Source organism: Pleurodeles waltl, chromosome 12 (genome assembly GCF_031143425.1).
Source record: "Pleurodeles waltl isolate 20211129_DDA chromosome 12, aPleWal1.hap1.20221129, whole genome shotgun sequence".
Classification (NCBI taxonomy): Eukaryota; Metazoa; Chordata; class Amphibia; order Caudata; family Salamandridae; genus Pleurodeles; species Pleurodeles waltl.
The window spans coordinates 185,036,033-185,058,266 of NC_090451.1; the positions used below are offsets into that span (position 1 = coordinate 185,036,033).

Genomic DNA, 22,234 nt, shown 5'->3' on the forward strand with positions numbered 1-22,234 from the left:
AATACATATTTTTTCATAGAAAAAAAGCCAACACAAACTGCAGGCTGGGGTAGCCAACAGAAGACGACCAGTGTTGGCTTAACAGGAAGCGCAGAGGGGAGAAGACGCCGTTAGCAGTGGGTTGGGTATGGAGAATGCTAAACAGGTCTTACTTCACCACAACCTAAATTGCTGTGCCCTTGTTCATTGTTACAGTGGCTGAAAAGTCAGGGTATGAGCCATTTTAGCCATAGATGTCAGCTGTTCCATGTCATGTAGTTGACTTGAAGTCAGTTTTGATTCTTCAGCCACCAGCATGAAGCATGCTGGGACTACTTTTTTCCCATTCCAGCGATGAGTACAGATGTGTCAGCCTTCTTACCACTGCTGGTTTACAAAGAACTGACTGAGATTCACCTCCATGACATGAAGCCCATTCACTTCTATGCTTGATAAGGTCTATGAAAGGGTTGACGCCAACCAGTGGAACTGATTGAGTTCCATTGAGATGTTAAGGTTAGCCATGGATTGGAATGAAGTGTATTTATGAACAGTGCAAGCTTAGTTATAAAGCAAAGGGGGCCGCATAGTCAAGAGATCAGAAGCAATGCAAAGGAGGTTGGATGGGGCGAGGACAGGACTTTAAAGACGCACTGCAGAAGGGGTGCATGTAGAATGGGAAGGAGGGCAGGGTACAGAGCAGCACAATGCAGGAGGAAAGAGAGGATACCCATTCAGTGAGGTTCAAACAAACTGCCGGGGGAGCAGGGTAGGCTGAGTGTGGAGTAGGGATGTGCACAACACCTATAAAATACCTTTATGCAAAGTGCTGCTAGGCCATCGTTGGTGCTCGTTTCCAGGGCTATTCTCAATAAAAGCATGCCTTTGTCAGCGAGAGCAGCCATAGGTGAGACTGATCTCCAGTACGCTTAACTGAGCTTTGCTAAAGGAGACTGCGCTTCATCAAGCATGACTGTTCTAAGGAGAGGGTGACACTATGTTCCCACGAGTAAATCTGTTGCTCTCCAATGTTGGAAGTACTAGCCAGTTAGTGTAACTGGGCTCGATTGCGTTAGGCCGTGCAACAATCGGTGAGGCTTCATTGCAAAGCAATGAGTGAGGCTGTATTTTAGTCAGTAAGACTGCACTCCAGTGAGTGAGGCATTGCTCCATTTGAGGGAGACTCTATTAAGTGGGGCTGTGCCCTGTCTGTGAATCTTTTTGGTGCCACTTAAGGATAGCTGCCCAAGAGACCATGCCACAATGTCAATCACTGTTAATGTCAAACACGATAACGCGTGGATCCCATTACTAAGAAGGACGTCATGTTGAGAGCTTTGTGCGTGGAACAATCATGTACTGGAGAGCAGGGCTACCCATTGCTTTGGGAACATCTGTCAGGTTCTGCTCGAGTTTATGTACCAGATTAGAATGTCACAACAGTCAGTCCTTTTTCTCACTGATATCCAAAAATCGCCCACTCCTGCTTACTTACTGACCAGGGCCGTGTTTCTTTATAGGTCGGGAGGTGGTGGGCGATGCCCCACGGGTGCAGAAGGTTTGCCTGAATCTCAGAAGGTGCAGAGATTTGTTTGACCCCCTTTCAGTTGTGGAAAATCTAATTAATGCCAATCTGTAGGAGATGAACAGACTGTGTGCATACAGTTCCTGCTGGTGGACGGCTGCTTCGGATTTGACTTCATGACTCGGGCACAAGACCCTAAAAATATTTCCAGGATATCTAAAGGTCCATAGTTTGGGACAGTGTGTTGTCAAGGTTGCTCACAGAAGGTTAACATGACAGTGCCTTGTCCTAGATGACAACTGGTCCCTTGTGATTGATGAAAACTGGTCCCTTGTCATGATTGCGGCGGTTCGGCAGTCCTAGTTTTGTACAACATTCCTAAGAATCATGGGAATTATAGTTTAATTTTTCATATTGTATCAGAGTGTTCTATAGCACAGCATGCCGGTATGCGTCTCGAAAGCAGCTTTAAAGGTTTTTTGTGCTCTCATGTAACTGGTCTTTCTTATAAGGTACGAGAACTATATCTGTATGTGTAATGTGTCTTCAGTCTAGTTGGAGCGGTCCTCCCTGATAAACGAAAGTTGTCTCGTGTCCTGTTGCACTAGGGCCAGTTCCACCCATGTGCGACTTTTAGTTTCACTTTAGAGCATCATTAAGGAAATGATTAAGGATCCCAGCATGCTAAGTCTTGCAGGCTCAAATGGCAGAATTGGTTGAATAACATGGAGCATTCAGCAGCCACGTGTTTGCACCGCCCTCACTGATACCAAAGGTCTTCATTGTCATAGGAAACAAATCAATAGTACTTGGAGCCATCCTAAGCTCAAATTCCGACTACACCGCCTTCCTCTACCTCTCTGTCAAAACACCAACTATATTGCAAGCCAGTAGCTCTGAATAATAAAATAACAAAGCCTGCAAAACAGTTCTTGTCACTCGTACTGCGGCAGCACTCCACTGACTCCCAGTGCGTGCCCGCGTGACAATCAACGTCCTCTGACTCAACAATACGCACGTCACGTCATAGCTGCCAAGTCACACATCACGTGTGACACTGAGAGGCAGTTCAGCCCTTTAGGTCCACTTTGCTTTGCATGCTGGGAATACTAGGGCAGTGCGGTGGTCAAAAGTGAATTTACCACTTCTAAAATTCAAAGGGAACTCGGACAAAATGCCACCACTGATTGAGGATGTCAAACATGAAAGGGGGCCACTCGGCAGCTATAAAATCCACCGTTGACTCCTAACGGGCCTTAGTTCAAATCGCATTTGGCGCCGCACAGACAGAGAATACTCTGATTAATTATAATAATCCTCTGTCCGAAGAACTTTACAAAGGACAGTTTTTTCCTGCAAGCAATTTTAGTACTCGCTTTCCTACCTCAGGCGACTTTTCCAGGTTTCAGCCCTACAACCAGCGGATCACACACAGATCTTGAGTACTCGGCTCCCTGGGCTGTTCTGCTGGCAGATTTTTCCACCTTTCCAGCCCTTTCGGGAGTTTTTTTTTTTCCAGTCGAGATGCAAACATGTTTTCTTCCTTTTCAGCATCTGTCGACTTGCATGGTTCAGCTGCAGCTGCTTTTCACATTAAGAAAAGCATATTATATAAATCATTCCAATGTTCCACGCTCATAAATTGCAGACTTAGGTAAAATTGTACTGTATTGACCATGGCGGATGGTATGACGAATCAGGAATGTTAAACTTGTTAAAGAAGAACCTAATCGTGCATTTTAGCACGCCCGCTGGTTGGTTTGAATCTCAGCTGCTGGAGAGAAAATACTTTGCTACATTCTGTATATTAGAAATAGTATTCCTTTTGAAATGATATTGGCTGTGAAACAAATCGGGGTTGCATTACATGAATTACACTGTTGCAGTTTCAATTTTGCATAATATTCGCACTGACAGAAAAACAATATGTTGCACCAAGAGTTTGGTTAAGTGATGCAAACATTGATGCAAAATGTGCCTTCTACGGCAATGGTGGTAATGGTCAGGTCTGAGAGGTCAGTTTTACCATCTGTGGGTGTATTACGGGGCTTATACCCCTGACCATATTTGTTACCCTAAGAGAGGTGGATAGCAAAGAGGGCTGTGAGACCCAGTTTAGTTTCTGCAGTATTCACGGCTTGCCCACCCACTAGACTCTCCGCATTAAGTAGGAGGCCATTGAAGAGCTAAGGAAGGAAGGGGCGAGGCCATCCCCGTGAGATCATCAGGGGTTTGCTGTTTGGTCATCTTGCATTAAAGGGTGCGTGAAGCCATTTCCGAGCAATCATGATCTTCTGGACCATCTACAGCAAGGTCAGCTCTTACGGGTCTCTGAAATGCTGCGAAAAATCATGGAAGCTGGCAGCAGTGCAGCCTTGGTCTTAATGGACTTGCCTGCCACTTTTGATAGGGTGTCACATTCCACTCTGATTACCAGGCTCTCCGAGCTTTGCATTTGAATGCAGGCCTGCCATTGACTTGGGCACCTTTCTCAGTGATAGGTCCCAAATATCCTCTCCCTCCCACTTTCAATCCTCAGTTACTCCAATCATGTGCAGCGTTCCACAGGGTTCTGTGACAACCCCCAACACCTTTAACATTTATATTTCCCCTCTTTCCACACTTGTTTACTCATTTGGCTTCAAGGTCATATCCTATGCCGATGATACACAGATCATCCTTAACATCTGGCCAACCAAAGCACCACTGGAGCAGCCTTTGGATCGTGCATAAATTCAATGCAAGCCTGCATGGCCACCAACTGCCTTATGCAGAAAAGCGAAAAAAGCGGAAGTCATTCAGTTCTCAAACAACCTTATATAAGGTCTTCCACTGGTGGCCCTCTACCCTGGGACTTCCACTGCTTTCAGTTTCTTTGGCCAGAAATCTAAGATCTCTCTTTGACCATAATTTGTAATTCACAGCCCAAATCAACCAGGTGGCAGGTTTCTGCTTCACACTCATCTGGATGTCAAAAATGGCCTGTGCTTGTCTTCCTTTGGATGTGTGTAGGACAGTCACTAATGCTTTAATAACCTCACACTTGGACTGTGACAACTCCTTATACTTAGGATGGCCTATTTTTCTATGCCTTTAATCCAGCAGTTGTGCCATATTAAGACTATCACCTTCAGCCTCTGTATGTCCCTCTCTCTGCATACATTTCATGGGACCCCTGTGGCTAAACATCCTGTCGTTAAATCACTCTACCTAGTTTAAATTATTTAACAACATTGAACCATCTTATCTCAAGAACATGTTCAAACAATACCAGCCTTCACACTTTCTTCACTCCTCTTTTTGCATCTTGCTGGTCCTCCCTCCTTCCTGCCCTGGTTTGAGGTGTTTCTTCTACCCGGCAGTCAAAACCTGGAACTCTCGTCCTCTAAATATAAAAAATGCTCCGGACTTGACTAGCTTAAAAGCAGGGGGGTGGTCAAAACCTGGCTCTTTGAACAAAACTGAGACCTTTTAGTGTGCACCGTCCGAAGAGCCAAGACGCCTGTCCTACAGGCAACAGCTGCGCTTATAAACTTATTAAGAACATCCTAGGCCATTGACACTTTATCTGCAATCTAACACATATTATCGGTTATTGCACAACAAAAAGAGTTAGGGAGAGAAATGAATGATAACTTATTTCATTTCTTAAAATCATTTGTGAAACAGCTTCTAACATACTGGAAATAGAACAGGAATTCGTCCTGATGCTAGGTTAACGTTCGAATGCTGGTTGGTTCTGTTATATTACCTTTTTTGTCCTGCCGATGCCCTTGGCTTGAATTGCTGCTTAAATGCAGATTTCTGGTTAATGCTGAGTTTACTAGAATCGGTTACAACTGTAACTTTCAATTTTAAGGTCCTCCGAGTATTGTGGCTTCCAAGTAGGCAGCGTACCATTCTTTCAGGTAGTTCTTTAGCGGTGTAAGGCCATATTAATGACAGCAGTGCAATATAAAAGCACAGTGACAGCCCTTACATTGTGAATTGTATACAGACAGACTTTCTTCCTACACCTTCTGAGATTAGTCAAACATGACTATGTGGCCAGTGTCATTGCGCGTACACCTTGCGCATCACAAGCCATCGGCTGATAGGTAGCAGCTAAACTAGGTAATGCCTTAAAGGCATGTACAGCTGGGCTGACATAGAAGAAAACATATAACAAATTGTAAAAATAAAAATGTTGGGTTCAAGCCTAATTCTCGGAAGTGTTCTCTTCACGACATGTCGTCATTGCGATATGACATGCCAGAGTGTGTGGTAAAGCATAGAGTTGTGCTTACAGGTTTTTGAAGACTTCTGCTTTCTAAGAAAGCCAAGACTTGCAGCACACCGTGGATGAGTGAAGCAGAATTTGACTGCTTACCATTGATGGATCTTTGTCTTACATAGAATCCCTTTTTTAGAGGCGAGCTCAAATTGCTCCGTCCCTCTTCTAATGTCTCTTTAGGGGGATTTTAACCACGCCCATGTTACGTCAGTCACATTCATTGGTTCATGGGCTTGCCTTTTAAAACCTGTGTTTTTTCTTTTGTAAAAGGCATGCATACGTCATGCCTTTTCCAGTGTTTAGACCTCCTCAAGAGCAGCAGTAAGCTACTCGAACATACGAGGCTCGATGTTTTCCGTATGGTTTCTGGACTACTTTTTCTCTTTATTTTGCAGCGTGATCGTGCTTTGTTGTACACAGCACGATCGCGCTCGTTTTTCTTTTCTTTCATTTAATGTGGCAAGAAAAGTACGGTTAGGATTTTACAATGCTAATAGCTCTAACTCAACGTAATGCGAGACCCGTTGCATTGAAAATGCTTGCTTACATGGTTTTTATTCGCTGTGTATTGTGGGAAGGGAAGACCGCCTTTTGATTAATTTCCTGGGACCACTGGGGGAGGAGAGGGACATGAAAGTGCATTTTTTCCAACTGCAGCTTAACTTTGCAAAATGCTGACTCTTCGTTTCTGAAACTAGGCTGTCTTGTAATGCTGGTACATGCCATTTTTGATCATCGTTTGAGGCAGAGGCCATTAAATGTCCAGATCAAGGAAAATTGAGATAAAGTTACGTTTAAAGTTGAGTTAAGTATGGTTGAGGGTACAAATGGGTTGTGGGACATGATCGATGTATACACTGAGCAGTCATGCTGGTCAGAGCACCATTAGGCTTAATAGAGGAAGGTCTTAGCCAAACATGAGTTACAGAGTCCAAGGAATAAACAAAACACCCAGTAGGCAGCGAAGTTGGCCATGGGATGGGGTTTTTAGGACTCCGTTGGATGGGTTGATTTGTTTAGCATGCACACCAAGATCGCTGATTTAGTCTCAGCTGAGTTACTGCTGTAACAATTCTTTTTGCCGATTGTGCACATGCCTCCAGATGCATGTGCATCCGTGTTTGGCAAACTTTAAACGAGTTTTGTATTGCAAAAAATCAGTTCCAAGGTGGCTGCCGATTCACACACTTGCATTGCGCTCATGCCCACATGTGCTTGGTGACACAAGTGGGTACATGACAGAGGTGGCCCTTTGTAATTAACTCTTGTAACATGACAGATGGTCATATTAGAGTGGTAAATGTAATAACAAAGGTAAAAAGTTATCAGAACGGCCTAGCATCTCTTTGCAGCTGCTGGGACCTTGTAACAAAAAATATATGTGAAGAAACTATGTTCAACTTGGGGAGCAGAATCGGGAGCACTGGGGAGAAGAGGAGCAGGGAACGAAGACAGAACAGCACAGAGACAAGGGGCGATAGCAATGAAACATGCTTGCTGCCAATGACGTGCTCAATGTAAAATAAAAATAAAAAATACTCTGAAGTTAATAAAGCCATCGAATCAGAAGCACACAACTGAGATAGGCAACAGAACCATCTAATCATGAGCAAGGGGCTGACAAAAAGGACTAACTCTATTGGACACAATGGCCCATATTTATACTTTTTTAGCGCCGCATTTGCGTCATGCTTTGACGCAAAAGCTGCGCAAACTTCAAAAATACAATTGAATTTTGTACGTTTGTGCCGATTTTGCATCAAAAAACGACGCAAATGCGGCACTAAAAAAGTATAAATATGGGCCACTATGTCTGCACGCAGACCCCTAAGATTGTCTTTTGCCAAGACCTAAAAATACTGTGAACTGTTTCTGTTTTAGCAGTCAGCTCCAATGCAGTACATTCCTACAAATAAGCAATGTAGGGGCATTATATCAGTTTGGGCTTTGTTGAAAGAAGTGTTCATCTTTACGGGAACTTCCATTCCACCCCCTTACACAACATTATGCAATACAATTATCCCTGGGACCTTAGGTTGGTTCCAGGGATGAGATACTTCCTCCTGAAAATGGCAGCGCGCCACAGTTCCCCTTTCACAATGTGCCCTGCCAAGCTGCTCTAAGTGATGCCACTCTAAACTCTGCAATGTCTGACAGTCACCACGAGGCAGGTGTGAGTGAGGCAAGATCCCCAGCTGTGAATGTCTTCTCATACATATTCTTCTGATGGCACTAGCTCTGTGACACAGATGGGCACATTACAGAAAGAGTATATGGGCTGTTGAATGCCAACTTCAGAGCAGGTTTCTCTTCACTAGAAACAAGTTGTATGAAAGGCCTCTTGGTGGAGAGGTAGTAGCCAATTTTCCCCATTAACATTACACCTAAGCACCTCCCTTCCCCCACAAACCGTGGCTAAAAATGTCCCATTGAAATGGCAGCACCACAAGGAAGTAACAATGGATCTAAGGCTTAAAAACGCTATATACAAACAATCTAAAAAACACCCACACATCACAGGAAACATCCCAATACACTGTACAAAAAGAACATGATGACTAGGTAAAGCAGACAAGCATCACATCAACATATAACAAAATAGGATCTGCTTTTAATAACTGCTTAACTATAGATAAACCAGCACTGCTGTATAGAATAACTTGTACAAACCGTAATAAAAATATTATAGCAACATAAATGTGAAAAATATAAAGTCGCCCCAGGGGGAGAAAAAGTTGCAATTGAATTTAGTTGAATACCCTTTGCTCTTACAGTGGGAGTACAGTGCCGAGGGACATCAGGCTGATCGCGGCTCTCAAGTGACCCTCTGTGTGGTTCTCTACAATCCATTTTTCCTTGCCCAGTTCCAAAGGGATTAATTGTATTTGGTTAGTGCTAACAAACTGGCTCTGCCAGCATAAAGCACAACACAAGGCACTGGATTGGTCGAGTAATTGATCGACTCCTTGGCAGATTGGGGATATCGCAATACACCGAATGCCAAAATCCAAATCTAGGAAACTTGGCCCTGTAAGTGGACCTCTGTTAAAAAACATACAATGATAACAGTAGGAACCTGTAGCAGTTGCTATGTTTGTGCCACATTCGCCACAGATGCCATACAAGTGACCATGCAGTGGACCATGGCAGTCATACCATCTCATTCAATGGAGGGTCGCCTTTCCTAGAGTGGCGACAGCAGACTGACTCAAAGCTGACAAAAGTCCAAAGTCATACACTCACAGAAGGGCTCACTCAAAATCTCCTCCAAAGAAGGCCCTGTGTGGACAAACGAGTTTTACATTGCATGATGACTTCCCAAAACCTAACATACCATTCAAATTATTGATGCCCCCCAAGGTTTTAGAAACAGTTTAGTGTCCCCAGAATATGAAGACACTACGACCTCTTCCACTCTACATGGGCATACCCAGCTTCGCAGGCAGCCACTAGTCCGCTGTCTTTCATCTCCTGTCTCTATAATACACAGAGTCCATGCATCGATTGTCAAATGTCCAGGCACGAAAGCTGCAGTAGAGTTTCTCACAAGATGTGGACAGTTCAGTCCGAACATGGCATGTTTGGCTGAAAAAATAATACTAGTGACAATACTTTTGATAAGGAGGAGAAGATTAAGGCTGGTTGGCAAAAGATGTAGCTTGTAAAAAAAAGTCCTCCTCTGCATATCTGGAATGGAGCCTTTCTCTTCTACCTCAGGATAAGTCACGTCTTCTCCAGGAAAATGTGCTCTTACTGTTTCACTGCAAAGATCCTGAATGCTTTTCCCTCTGTGACTTTCTTTTTACTGTGGAGAAGAAAGAAACAACAATTGAAATATTTGTAAGCAAGTACATCTGAAGTGCAGATATTGTTGGCTGGCCACAGTGGTTGAAGCCCCCAATGCACCACCTTGTCACTAGAGCAAACCTTAGATGTTACACTGTAGACAGCAGCCTCCAAGCCTCTTTTAATGGTGATGCCAACGTATGGATCAACAGCGACTATGACAAACAGGTGTAAGAGTTCATACTCAAGCTATACATTTACACTACCAGCAGTTAATTGAGAATCCTAAAGAGACAGCAGGTCTCACCTTAGACTTCAATACATGCAAACGACGTTGAAACAAAACAATTAAAATGAAGCCCTTAAGATGGGATGTTATTGGGAAGCACCCAACACAAATCCATTAATTCATATGGAACAAAGTGGACCAAAGAAAAATGAACAATGTCTACAGAACTGCAAATTCTAATACAGTAGAACATAGTGCCTCAGAGGAAGCAGATTTTGGTGTTGGCCACGGATGAAAACATCAAAATCAAATTAGAGAAAGCAATAACTCTAAAACTTCAACGAAATCCTAGCCATCTTCAATAGGAGGGGATTCAAACTGGAAGAAGGCTAACACTGCCTAAAAGATACCATGAAGTAGTTAACAAGGGTAGACATAATTACTGCACCAGCAAGATCATGGAACAAGTAAGCAATCAAACATATTGTGAATCCATTCTGAGAATTTGAAGTATTCGATTCACTTCGTGGAAGAGCAAAACAAGCATAATTTGCTTTTGCGTATTTATGCGACTGTTCAAAAAAATGACCTGCAACTACGCATAATTATTTGGAAGGCAAAACCAGCATGTGGCACTATATTTAAGCATGAAATACGTCCTTGCATCCATTTTGTAATATAGGATCCATTTTACTGATAAACAACAGCACAAAAAAACACAATTGCCTCAAACAGTAGGCATTCGCGTTCTGGTTATTTGCATTGGTATTGTGCGCTCATGCAAATTTTTTGCCTTGAACAGTAGATATTTATGGGACGCAGCATAATAGTGGAATTTTAGGAATTTTTTGGAACAAGCGTACAGTGGAATTACCAAAACTATGTGAGATTATGCCTGCGTAAGACATTTCACCCAAGCCAAGCTCTAACTATTTGCAAGGATGTGAGTTGGGATGTCATGGAGAACGAGAAGCTACTTCCAGCAGAGGATTCTAGCTGTAGTTAAGGGTCTGAATCAAGTGATGCACAGGGTTGCTTGGGAACCACACGAGACGGAGTTTGGCAGAGCAAGAGCTCACAAAGGAAACATTGCTGGAGAGGTTTTGAGATGGGTAAGGAGAATAAGGCCCTCATTCTGACCTTGCGCCGCCCGCCAAAGTCCCGCCGTCAGATTACCGTTCCGCGGTCGAAAGACCGCGGCGGTAATTCTGACTTTCCCGCTGGGCTGGCGGGCGGTCGCCTTCAGACCGCCCGCCAGCCCAGCGGGAAAGAGGCTTCCACGATGAAGCCGGCTCGGAATCGAGCCGGCAGAGTGGAAGCTGTGCGACGGGTGCAGTTGCACCCGTCGCGTATTTCACTGTCTGCGCAGCAGACAGTGAAATACTTGTAGGGGCCCTCTTACGGGGGCCCCTGCAATGCCCATGCCAGTGGCATGGGCACTGCAGGGGCCCCGCGACCCCCCCTACCGCCATCCGGATCCCGGCGGTCCGACCGCTGGGATCTGGATGGCGGTAGGGGGGGTCGGAATCCCCGCGGCGGTGCAGCAAGCTGCGCCACCGCGGAGGATTCAATGGGGCGGCGGTACACTGGCGGGACCCCGCCAGTGGTGCCGGTCCGACCGCGGCTTTACCGCCGCGGTCGGAATCCCCATTGGAGCACCGCCGGCCTGTCGGCGGTGCTCCCGCGGTCCTCCGCCCTGGCGGTCAAAGACCGCCAGGGTCAGAATGACCACCTAAGTGTCCTAGATAGTCTTGAAAAATAACTTTTGTAGAGGGTCCTACATTTGGCTGCCAGCAACGGGGATGGTGTTTGTAAGGAGATGTGTGTGTTTGTCGCTGAATATGAAAGGCGATTTGTATGGCAGTATTGAGGTTTTTGTCTGAGAAGGAGGGAAGGAAGAAATGAATAATGTGCAAAGCAAACTAGAAGGATGTAACCTCAGTCAGTTTTGCCAATTACAAGGATGGAGATGAAGGAACTAGTCGTCTTGAATAGAAATTAAAGGTAACTCTTTTTCATGTCCAGAATATTCAACTTGGCTTTGATGGTGGTGGTGAATTACTTCAACATGTCAGATGATAACTAATTCAGCGAGGTACTGGCACTGGCTAGGGTGAGGCGGTTGCCAGGTTGAGTGGGTGGCTGACTGTCAGATGCCACAATGGAGGTAATGGAGAAAAGGAACTGGTGTTAGTGGACTGTGCTGTACAGAAAGTTGCTTTTAAATATGTCTGAGAGTTGCCTACATGGATTGGAGCATGGAATAGCCAGATTGAGAGGGACCTAGGACAGTGTAGGTAGAGTCTACTGAGTAAGTATAGATCTCCAGGTGTTCAAGTGTCTTAGAAAAGAAGGGTTGGGATGTAGGCTCATACCTGGACCGAGGAGAGCTATGAATGACTAAAAAGAAGAATGAGAGTGAGGTTAACAGAACAGGTCTGAGAGGGACCAGGGGTGTCTAACATATGACCCTTGCAAGATTTTCAGGACATCCACATCAGACTAATTGTCACTCATTTAATCTGCAATTAACACACTGGTATAGTCTGTTGTTATCATGAAAAAACGGCACGGACCCTGCCATCCTGGACTTACACTGAAAACCCCTACCATGTACCTTAATGATGTAGAGAGCTACAAAAATAGCAAAAACAGACCCACTATACCATGAAATAGACAAGACACGTTCTAATAGAAAATGCATACATTAGATATCTACACTGCAGGTGCATGCAGGGTTATTTTGCGCATAGCTCATTCCAAATGTCCAATGGACGACAAACACGTTTGTGCTTCAGAGATTACAGGCACATTATTTATTTGTACAACTATCACCAACTGCTATAAAGAATCTGCCACTTCAATGACGGTTGTGTGGTTGGCAAATTGAAACACATTTATGTTCTAATTAAACAAAACCTTCAATTACATTGTACTTTAATTGTACTTTAATGTTTTGAATACAGCTCTTTGGTAGACTCAAAACGTCAATACCATTAACAGAGCCTGTGGGTCTTACCTTTATAACGTGAATGTAAAGCCATTGGCTTTACAAATGTTTACTTGTCAGGCATTGTTAAGAAAGCAAATTAAATTCAATATTTCCAGTCTTTATAAACAGCTTGGTTTGTTTTTCAAATAGGTTTCATACAGGAAACTCTAAACAGAACTAAACAAGTATAAGGAAGTTTCCGAATTTAAAGGAAAACAGCTGCGAAGGCCTGATTTATGTCCACAGGACCCGGAACACAAACAGATTCACCAGGCATTTGCTGCAGTCCAGGGAGCACATGTACCGTCCTCCATGGGAAAATACATCTTTTCTGGCATGCTCGTACATTTTCAGCCACAAATGCCAGCCGAGATGAGTGCAGCAACCCGCCTCCCACCGCAGCTCCATATACGCTCCCTTTGTGTGCCAAGGCCTGGGCTATAATGCAACATATTGGTCAAAGGAGGTTAAACAAAACCACCCTATCAGACAGTTTTTCAGTCAAACCGTGGAAAAATATACCTGTTGCTGTGTTTTTAGGGAGAAGCGGTGAGGTGTGGGGAGCACCACTGTCAGCACGGTGCAGGAATGCGAGGTGGAAGTAGTGCATGGGGAAGAGAGCAGAAAGGAAAACACATGCACTCCCATGGTGTGCTCAAAAAAAGAAAAAAGTGCTTATCTGATAACAGCTGTAGAAGGATACACGTCATCCAATCAAAAGGATGCTAAAGAACCTATGCACAGGTAGAGGACAGAAGCTAACAAATAAGCAATCAAACAAGACTGACAAGAAAGCCAAACAATGATAAGCAATGGGCTAACCCAAAGCTCTCTCTAAGTACTAGTATTGTAAATTATAGTTCTTTGACAACAGACAGCTAAATGCAAAGATGTATAACTAAAAATGGCCATATGACCCAAACTGCAACACTTCTGGTAAACTTAGAAAAATCTTTGCAAATCAACAAAGAGGCATGATTTCACTTAAATTACGAAGGTAGCAGACTTAACCTTAAACACATTTTGACCCTCAATAATTTTACAACAAGAGAAGTGATGACAGATCTTCACACCAATAATCTCACCATAAGAGACATCACAGGGCCTTAGACCAAGACTGCAGGTCAGTGAGTGAGTGAATGCATGATTATAAACATTAGTAAACAACAGCTATTGACCTAACTACGTCCAGCCATTAACTGCACAATTATGCAGAATTAATATTGATGTTTGCCAACACAGTCATGTTTGTGCCATGGAGCAAGGATGCCTGTGTTACAGGAAGGATTGTGTTTGGGCAAAAAGGGACACCTTTCTTCACAAAAACAATCCTTCGAGACATTTTCCTCCTATGTTTGCTGCAGAATGTGGCACATGTAGAAAGAGGAAATAAGGAAATAACAAGGGTAAATAAAGATATTTCTCCTTGTTATGTTCATGTTGGGAAGGCCATTCCTAGATTTACAAGTCTTTCTAAATCTGGGAATGCGCCAAAATCCATGGTTGGGTGCATGCGAATGTCCAGGCTCCACCCATGGAACGCCTTCCCAATGCAGGGTTAACACAAGGCAGCAATTTGTGCAAACTTGTGTTATTATGGATTTACTAAGCCACACAGAGGCGCAAAAGGGTCTAGCGTGGCATAGTAAATCTCAATTAAGCCCTTGTGTTGCCTTACCAGGACAATGCAGGAGATTTGTAAAACTTGCCCCATGTTTCTAGACCTCAGAAGGATGAAATGTAAAAACAGCACTGCTGGGGTGGGACCTATGACCAGCAGGTAACTCGAAGCTCCTGGAAGCCAACGAGCTATTATACTACTGACCTGGTAAAAAAGTTTTTGCGAATTGTATAAGCCAGAGGTACTGGGATCTCCAATGTGTTGTTCTTCCTACTGGCACCAATAAAGGAACAACCCTTTGGGAGCAACCTAATTTCTTTACTGTCAAGTATACAAATCTGTCTTGCAATGAAAAAAAAACAAAGGATAATTTATGACATAAAGAACTGAATGCGACAAACAATGTGATGACTGACTGTAATATAGAAGGGACTATTTTACATCTGCAAAGGACAATGTAAGAACTTCCTAGGACACTAAACAATACACCAAACAGCCAATTGCACCAGTTAAGACTTGGGTTGACAGAAGATGCGATTGATGCTGTCTCAAAGCAGTGGCTGATAGGAGCTGACCCACACAAGCCAGTGTTTGAAAGGAAGTGACCCAAAACCCGCTCAACATATACTGAAAACAAAATATCTTGCAAACAGATTCCCTGTCCAGCCAGACCTAAAAATGAATTTCAATAAAGCAGGGGCCTCATGAGGTGTAAAACTAACACAAATATAGCAGGTAAGCTGCTTTAGCCGCTGCCTTAATGCAAAGTGTTTGGTTATTTCCTTTTTCCTACTGGTGGCGCATTTCTCTCACTTAATAAATGTGAAATGTGAATGTTTGCACTGGCCCAAATCAATTTTCCGCTCAGAGTCAAGCCCGGTCATTTCCACAGACACTGTGCTTTACAATTGGCTACATTTCAAGATGTACCACAGGTTATGAAGATATTACATAGAAAATGAAATAGATTTATTCATTATGTAAATATTTATATACTTTTGTCAAATGTTCACTGTAAGCTGCACTGTGGGCAGGTGTGGTTTTAGGAACTATATCTCAGAATCAAACACTGAATAAGTTCCATGTTTTTTTATGACAACAAATACATCAGTCCATATGTAGCCTATTTTTTTTTTTAAACAAAGGAATGGTGAGCTGCCCATGTGTCCTATGGTTTGAACTGTCTCTACAAAGCTATGACTTGGCTCTAGCGCATGAAATGTAAATATCCCATGCACCTTGCATAGAACAGAGCCCCCTCCTGGGGCAGCATTTGGAGATAGTATTTCCTGACCATGAACTTCTCATGCTTTCCGGGCACTCGCCAAACACCAATGCATATGCATGTACTTATGATAACTCATGATCTTTTTTTTATTTATTAAAACACCTTTTTTATGGAAAAGTATTGTCCCACTTTGCACAGTTTTTGAAATACCCAAGTGACCCCAGGGAGTACTAGCTGAATGTCGGCTTTGGTGAAATGTGATCGCAACACGTTTGAGTTGTCCATATTTAATTATTTTCTATGGTTGAGACAATCTTAAAGAAGTGTCCTTTCCATGGGCATCGATTCACCAAAATGCCAGGGGTAGCGGACGTGACATCACACGACATTCCATCTTTACTTGTACTCACAAAAAAATGCTTACACATACATTCACTCATACACACACTCACTCTCACATAAACACACACTAACCCGCGAGCACGCACACAACATACTCTTAAAAGTCTTTTTTACTTACCTCAGCTACCAGGGAGGTTCATATACCAGCTAACAGTACTCCATTTTGTATTACACTAATAGTGAATAATATATTATTCACTATTACTGTAATAGAAAACTGATTGAAAGCAAGGAAATGGGGCCCCAAGCAACGAGCTGCCCCTGGGTTACTGGCACTGGTTTTGCGACCTCTGAGGCTAGAGGTCGCAGAAGCAGTGCCAGGGGTTGCAAGGGTTAAGTTGGGGGTCGCAGCTGCGACCCCTGGCGACTCTTAAACTTAAATGACATCCATGGTACGTGCTTTTAGCTGTGAAGTGCTTGGCTAATGCTCACCAAATTTCAGAAGCACATGTCATTTCTAAGAGGCTATTCGAAATTTGGTGGTCTTATATGACAATTTACCAAAGTTGAGGCAAAGCATCATGTTTCAGTTCCCTATAAAAATTGTAATGTTAAATTCTGTCTGCTATAATGAGGTTGTTTAATATACAAGTGTTTGCATACATGAACGTGTGCGCGCGCGCGTGTGTGTGTATGTGCACGTGTATGTAAATGTGAAAGTAAACACGTAATAAAAAAGTAAAAATAATGACATACCAATTTCATGCTGTTTTCAGTCATACTATCATGTAAATAGTTTTGCGTGTTTCCAGTAAAGTTTATTTGAATTGAGAACAGAGTAGGTGGTAGCATCCTTTTGAACTGTAACAAAGACCAGTATCCCAAGGAGCTAAGCTTGTTTCTGAGAAAACAATGTTTCTTTAGAAAGTGGCTCCCTGTGCGGCAGGAGTACACATTCCACAGAATGGCCGCTCAAAAGATGTATTGTCCAGCACAATACAGATCAAACATTGCCTGGTATTGTTCCTTCGCTTCCTTTAAATTCCTAACACCGAGGCTAGACTGGGGGTTCAGAAGCCTTGGCCACGGCCTGCCCCGAGAGGCCTGCTGTCCACAGACACTTCATCTGAGAGAAGGCAAATGAACAAAATACCGAATGCTGTGCGATCTCGCATTCAGGGCCAGACTGCCCTACAGGCACGGTCACTGAAATTATGCGAGAGGGAGAGACAATTTATGCGGCAGTGTTGAGTAAATTATGTGGCAAGTTATGGGGAGGAATGCAGCACTTTTTGTGATAGTATTACTTAATTATCTTGTCATTTTTACACTTGTGATCACTGTCTGGACTTTGGGTGTACTTCATTAGTATCAGTTTAACAGCCAAATAAAGCAATAATCAACAGAAAGTTCACCAGTCAACATTTACAATGGGCCTTCCACTGCACGGCAACCTGTGTCACTCCATTTTTAGTAACTCTTGAATGGGTTGAGATAGAAACAGTTTTTGTGGTTAAAATCTGCAGGTTATGCAGCAGATGATAAATCACGTGGCAAATGTAACAATATAGAATTATGTGAAAAACACTGCAGCCACTCAATTGCATAATTCCAGTGGCCCTGCCTATGGGCAATCTGGCAGTGCCTAATGGCCCGGGCTGACGGGTCAGTTTTCTGGCTGCCTCTGGGGCTGTCTTATGCTCTACTCTGCCAATTTTTACTGTTGATGTTCCTGATATTAAAACAAATATTGCCAGCACCAAGGTCAAATCCTTGCGGCATTCCATGCCCTGCAAAACATTTATACAGCATTCTTTCCAAGTTCAAAACTTCCCAGTATGCAAACATGGGCCACTTTGTTTAGCTATCCATTTAACTAATGGGGGCCACTTTTATGTTGGTGCCTGTTAGACTTTTCATCCTTGGCGTGGTCTCCCTTAACTTTTTGCCTCTGTTCCCCAGGTTGTTGATGTGTGCTGGACTCTGATTTTACTGTTTTTGTTACTCTGGGCACTTTACCACTGCTAACCAGTGCTAAAGTGCAAGTGCTCCTGTTTAAAACGTGTACGTAATTGGTTCTCCATGATTGGCATATTTCTTTTACTGTTAAGTCCCTAGTAAAGTGCACTAGAGGTGCCCAGGGCCTGTAAATCAAATGTTACTAGTGGGCCTGCAGCACTGATTGTGCCACCCACATAAGTAACCATGTAATCATGTCTCAGACCTGCCACTGCAGTGTCTGTGTGTGTATTTTTACACTATAAATTCGACTTGGAAAGTGTACCCACTTGCCAGGCCTAAACCTTCCCTTTTCTTACATGTAAGGCACCCCTAAGGTAGGCCGTAGGTAGCCCCAAGGGCAGGGTGCAGTGTATGGATAAGGTAGGACATATTGTAATGTGGTTTATATGTCCTGACAGTGAAATACTGCCAACTTCGTTTTTCACTGTTGCAAGGCCTGTCTCTCTCATAGGATAACATGGCGGCTACCTTTAAATATGATTAAAGTGTAGAGTCCCCTAGAGAGTAGATAGACATGTGGAGTTTGGAGTCCCTGAACTCACAATTTAAAAATACATCTTTTAGTAAAGTTGATTTTGGGATTGTGCGTTTGAAAATGCCACTTTTAGAAAGTGAGCATTTTCTTGCTTAAACCATTCTGTGACTCTGCCTTGTTTGTGGATTCCCTGTCTGGGTCGGTTTGACAGTTGGGTTGTTTTTCACCTCGCACTGGACAGTGACACAAATGGAGCTGGGGTGTAACCTACATTTCCTGATTAGCCATCTCTGCTAGGAGGGAGGGGTGGAGTGGTCACTCTCATCTGAAAGGACTGTGCCTGCCTCTGACAATGCCGACTCCAACCCCCTGGTGTGTGTCTGAGGCCTTGCCTGGGCAAGGCAGGATTTCACAAGTAGATGTGAGTCCCTTTTGAAGAAAGGTGACTTCAAAGACTAAAATGGGTATAAGAAGGACATCCAAATCTACAGACTTTAGAAACACTGCTGGAACCAAGAGGAACCTCTGCCTGGAGAAGAGCTGATAGCTGAGGAAGAAGTGCTGCCCTGCCTGTGACTTTGCTTTGTGGAGCTTTCCTGCAGTGCTGCTTCTGCCAGAGTAAGAGGGCAAAGACTGGACTTTGTGTGCCTTCCATCTTATGAAGAAATCTCCAAGGGCTTGATTTAGAACTTGCCTTCTGTTGTTTGAAGTCTCAGGGACAGCAAAGACTTCTCTCTGCCAGCACCTGGAGTCTCTGGAGAGACTCCTGCTCTGACAAGTGGTGCCCTATCCAGTCCCTGGGCACTTGAAAAGAAAGCTGGTGGAAATCCAAGGAAATCGACTTCGGACGACTCCGGACCGACGCCGCTGCTGAATCCGGTAATGCCGCCTGCACTTGACGCCGTGACCTTCGCTGGAACGCAACGCTCTTCGCAGGCCCGATGCCGCTGAAGTCCGCAGCTCCGTGAAAGTCGCCGCACCCCGTCGTGACCGTTGCCGCTCGAGGCACGTGGATTCAACGTTTCGCACAGACGCCACGATTGGTGGACCACCCTCAGAGGATCCCTCGTCTACCGTCCTCCCGGACCTCGCGCCTCTTTCAGCGACGCCATCGCCGACTTCATCTCCCCGCACGCCCTCGCCTCACCGGACTACATCCTCCTAGGCGACCTCAACTTCCATCTGGAACAAAACAACGACCCCAACACCACCACCCTGCTCGACAACCTCGCCAACCTCGGCCTCAAACAACTGGTGAACACCGCCACCCACATCGCCGGACACACGCTCGACCCTATCTTCTCCGCCAGCAAACACGTCTTCTTCAGCCACACCTCTGCCCTACACTGGACCGACCACAGCTGCGTCCACTTCACATTCCGACGCGAGACCTCCCACCTCCACACTCAACCCATCCCTCATCGACAGTGGAACAAGATCCCTGAAGAGCAACTCTTCTCCGCTCTCGCCACCAACCAACCCACCCTCACCACCGACCCCAACGACGCAGCTCTCAACCTCACAAACTGGATCTCCAACTGCGCTGACAACCTTGCTCCCCTCAAACGCACGCATCGACAGACCAACACCAAAAAACCTCTCTGGTTCTCTGACACCCTCAAAGAATCAAAGAAAACTTGTCGTGCCCTTGAGAAGGCCTGGCGCAAGGACCACACCGCTGACAACATGACCGCCCTCAAGAACGCTACACGCGAACACCACCACCTGATCCGCACTGCCAAAAGGAACTTTTTCACCGACAGACTAGACAAAAACAGCCACAACAGCAGAGAACTCTTCAGCATCGTCAAAGAGTTCTCCAACCCCAGCGCCAGCGCCAACGCCGTCACGCCCTCACAGGATTTGTGCGAATCCCTCGCCACTTTCTTCCATCGCAAGATCAGCGACCTCCACGACAGCTTCGGACACCAGACCCAACCATACACCACTGAACCCGCTTCCCCGGACATCACCCTCAACAACTGGACCCACATCAACACGGAAGAAACCAAATCCATCATGAACTCTATCCACTCCGGCGCCCCTTCGGACCCCTGCCCGCACTTCATCTTTAACAAAGCCGACGACATCATCGCCCCGCACCTCCAGACCGTCATCAACTCTTCTTTTTCTTCTGCTACCTTCCCCGAATGCTGGAAGCACGCTGAAGTCAACGCCCTACTAAAGAAACCTACGGCTGACCCAAGCGACCTGAAAAACTTCCGCCCCATCTCTCTTCTACCTTTCCCAGCCAAGGTAATAGAAAAGACCGTCAACAAACAGCTGACCACCTTCCTGGAAGACAACAACCTGCTCGACCCTTCACAAACCGGATTCCGAACCAACCACAGCACGGAAACCGCCCTCATCTCAGTCACAGACGACATCAGAACCCTGATGGACAACGGTGAAACAGTCGCCCTCATTCTCCTCGACCTCTCGGCTGCCTTTGACACCGTCTGTCACCGCACCCTAATCACCCGCCTACGCTCCACCGGGATCCAAGGCCAGGCCCTGGACTGGATCGCCTCCTTCCTCGCTAACCGCTCCCAAAGAGTTTACCTCCCTCCGTTTCGCTCAGAACCCACCAAGATCATCTGCGGCGTACCTCAAGGCTCATCGCTCAGCCCGACACTCTTCAATGTCTACATGAGCCCCCTCGCCGACATCGTACGCAAGCACGACATCATCATCACCTCCTACGCCGACGACACCCAACTTGTACTCTCCCTCACCAAGGACCCCGCCAGCGCCAAGACCAACCTACAAGAGGGTATGAAGGACGTCGCAGATTGGATGAGGCTCAGCCGCCTAAAGCTGAACTCTGAAAAAACGGAAGTCCTCATCCTCGGCAACACCCCGTCCGCCTGGGACGACTCCTGGTGGCCCACGGCCCTCGGCACCGCACCGACCCCCGCAGACCACGCCCGCAACCTCGGCTTCATCTTGGACCCTCTTCTCACCATGACCAAGCAAGTCAACGCCGTGTCCTCCGCCTGCTTCCTCACTCTCCGCATGCTCCGCAAGATCTTCCGCTGGATCCCCGCCGACACCAGAAAAACCGTGACCCACGCCCTTGTCACGAGTCGCCTGGACTACGGCAACACCCTCTACGCCGGGACCACCGCCAAACTCCAAAACCGCCTGCAACGCATCCAAAACGCCTCGGCCCGCCTCATCCTCGACGTACCCCGCAACAGCCACATCTCCGCACACCTGAGACACCTGCATTGGCTCCCAGTCAGCAAAAGGATCACCTTCCGTCTTCTCACCCACGCACACAAAGCCCTCCACAACAAGGGACCGGAATACCTCAACAGACGCCTCAGCTTCTACGTCCCCACCCGCCCCCTCCGCTCCGCTGGCCTCGCACTTGCTGCCGTCCCTCGCACCTGCCGCTCCACGGCGGGTGGGAGATCTTTCTCCTTCCTGGCGGCCAAGACCTGGAACTCCCTCCCCACCAGCCTCAGGACCACCCAGGACCACTCCGCTTTCCGGAGACTCCTAAAAACTTGGCTGTTCGAGCAGCGATAACCCCCCCTTTCCCCCCTAGCGCCTTGAGACCCGCACGGGTGAGTAGCGCGCTTTATAAATGTTAATGATTTGATTTGATTTGATTTCCCGACTTCGTGTCTCGCCTTGTTTTCACTCTTCACCAAAGGTACTGTACTTGGGGGTCTACACGACTCCGTGTCCGGCGCCGCTGGTGTCGGCTTGTTGGGAACGATTTCGTCACGACGCCGTGTTAACACCTCATCAAAG

At 45.5% G+C, this 22,234-nt stretch overlaps 1 protein-coding gene across 1 annotated transcript in view; it reads right to left on the reverse strand.

Moving 5' to 3' along the window:
- Positions 1 to 8,368: 8,368 nt before the first annotated feature.
- Positions 8,369 to 22,234, reverse strand: part of CRISPLD2 (cysteine rich secretory protein LCCL domain containing 2) — a 139,488-nt gene continuing 125,622 nt past the window's right edge. Inside the window, exon 15 of the mRNA XM_069217670.1 lies at positions 8,369 to 9,582. Coding sequence (XP_069073771.1) covers positions 9,528 to 9,582 — 55 coding nt within the window. The 3' untranslated portion in view covers positions 8,369 to 9,527. The remainder of the gene's footprint in view (positions 9,583 to 22,234) is intronic.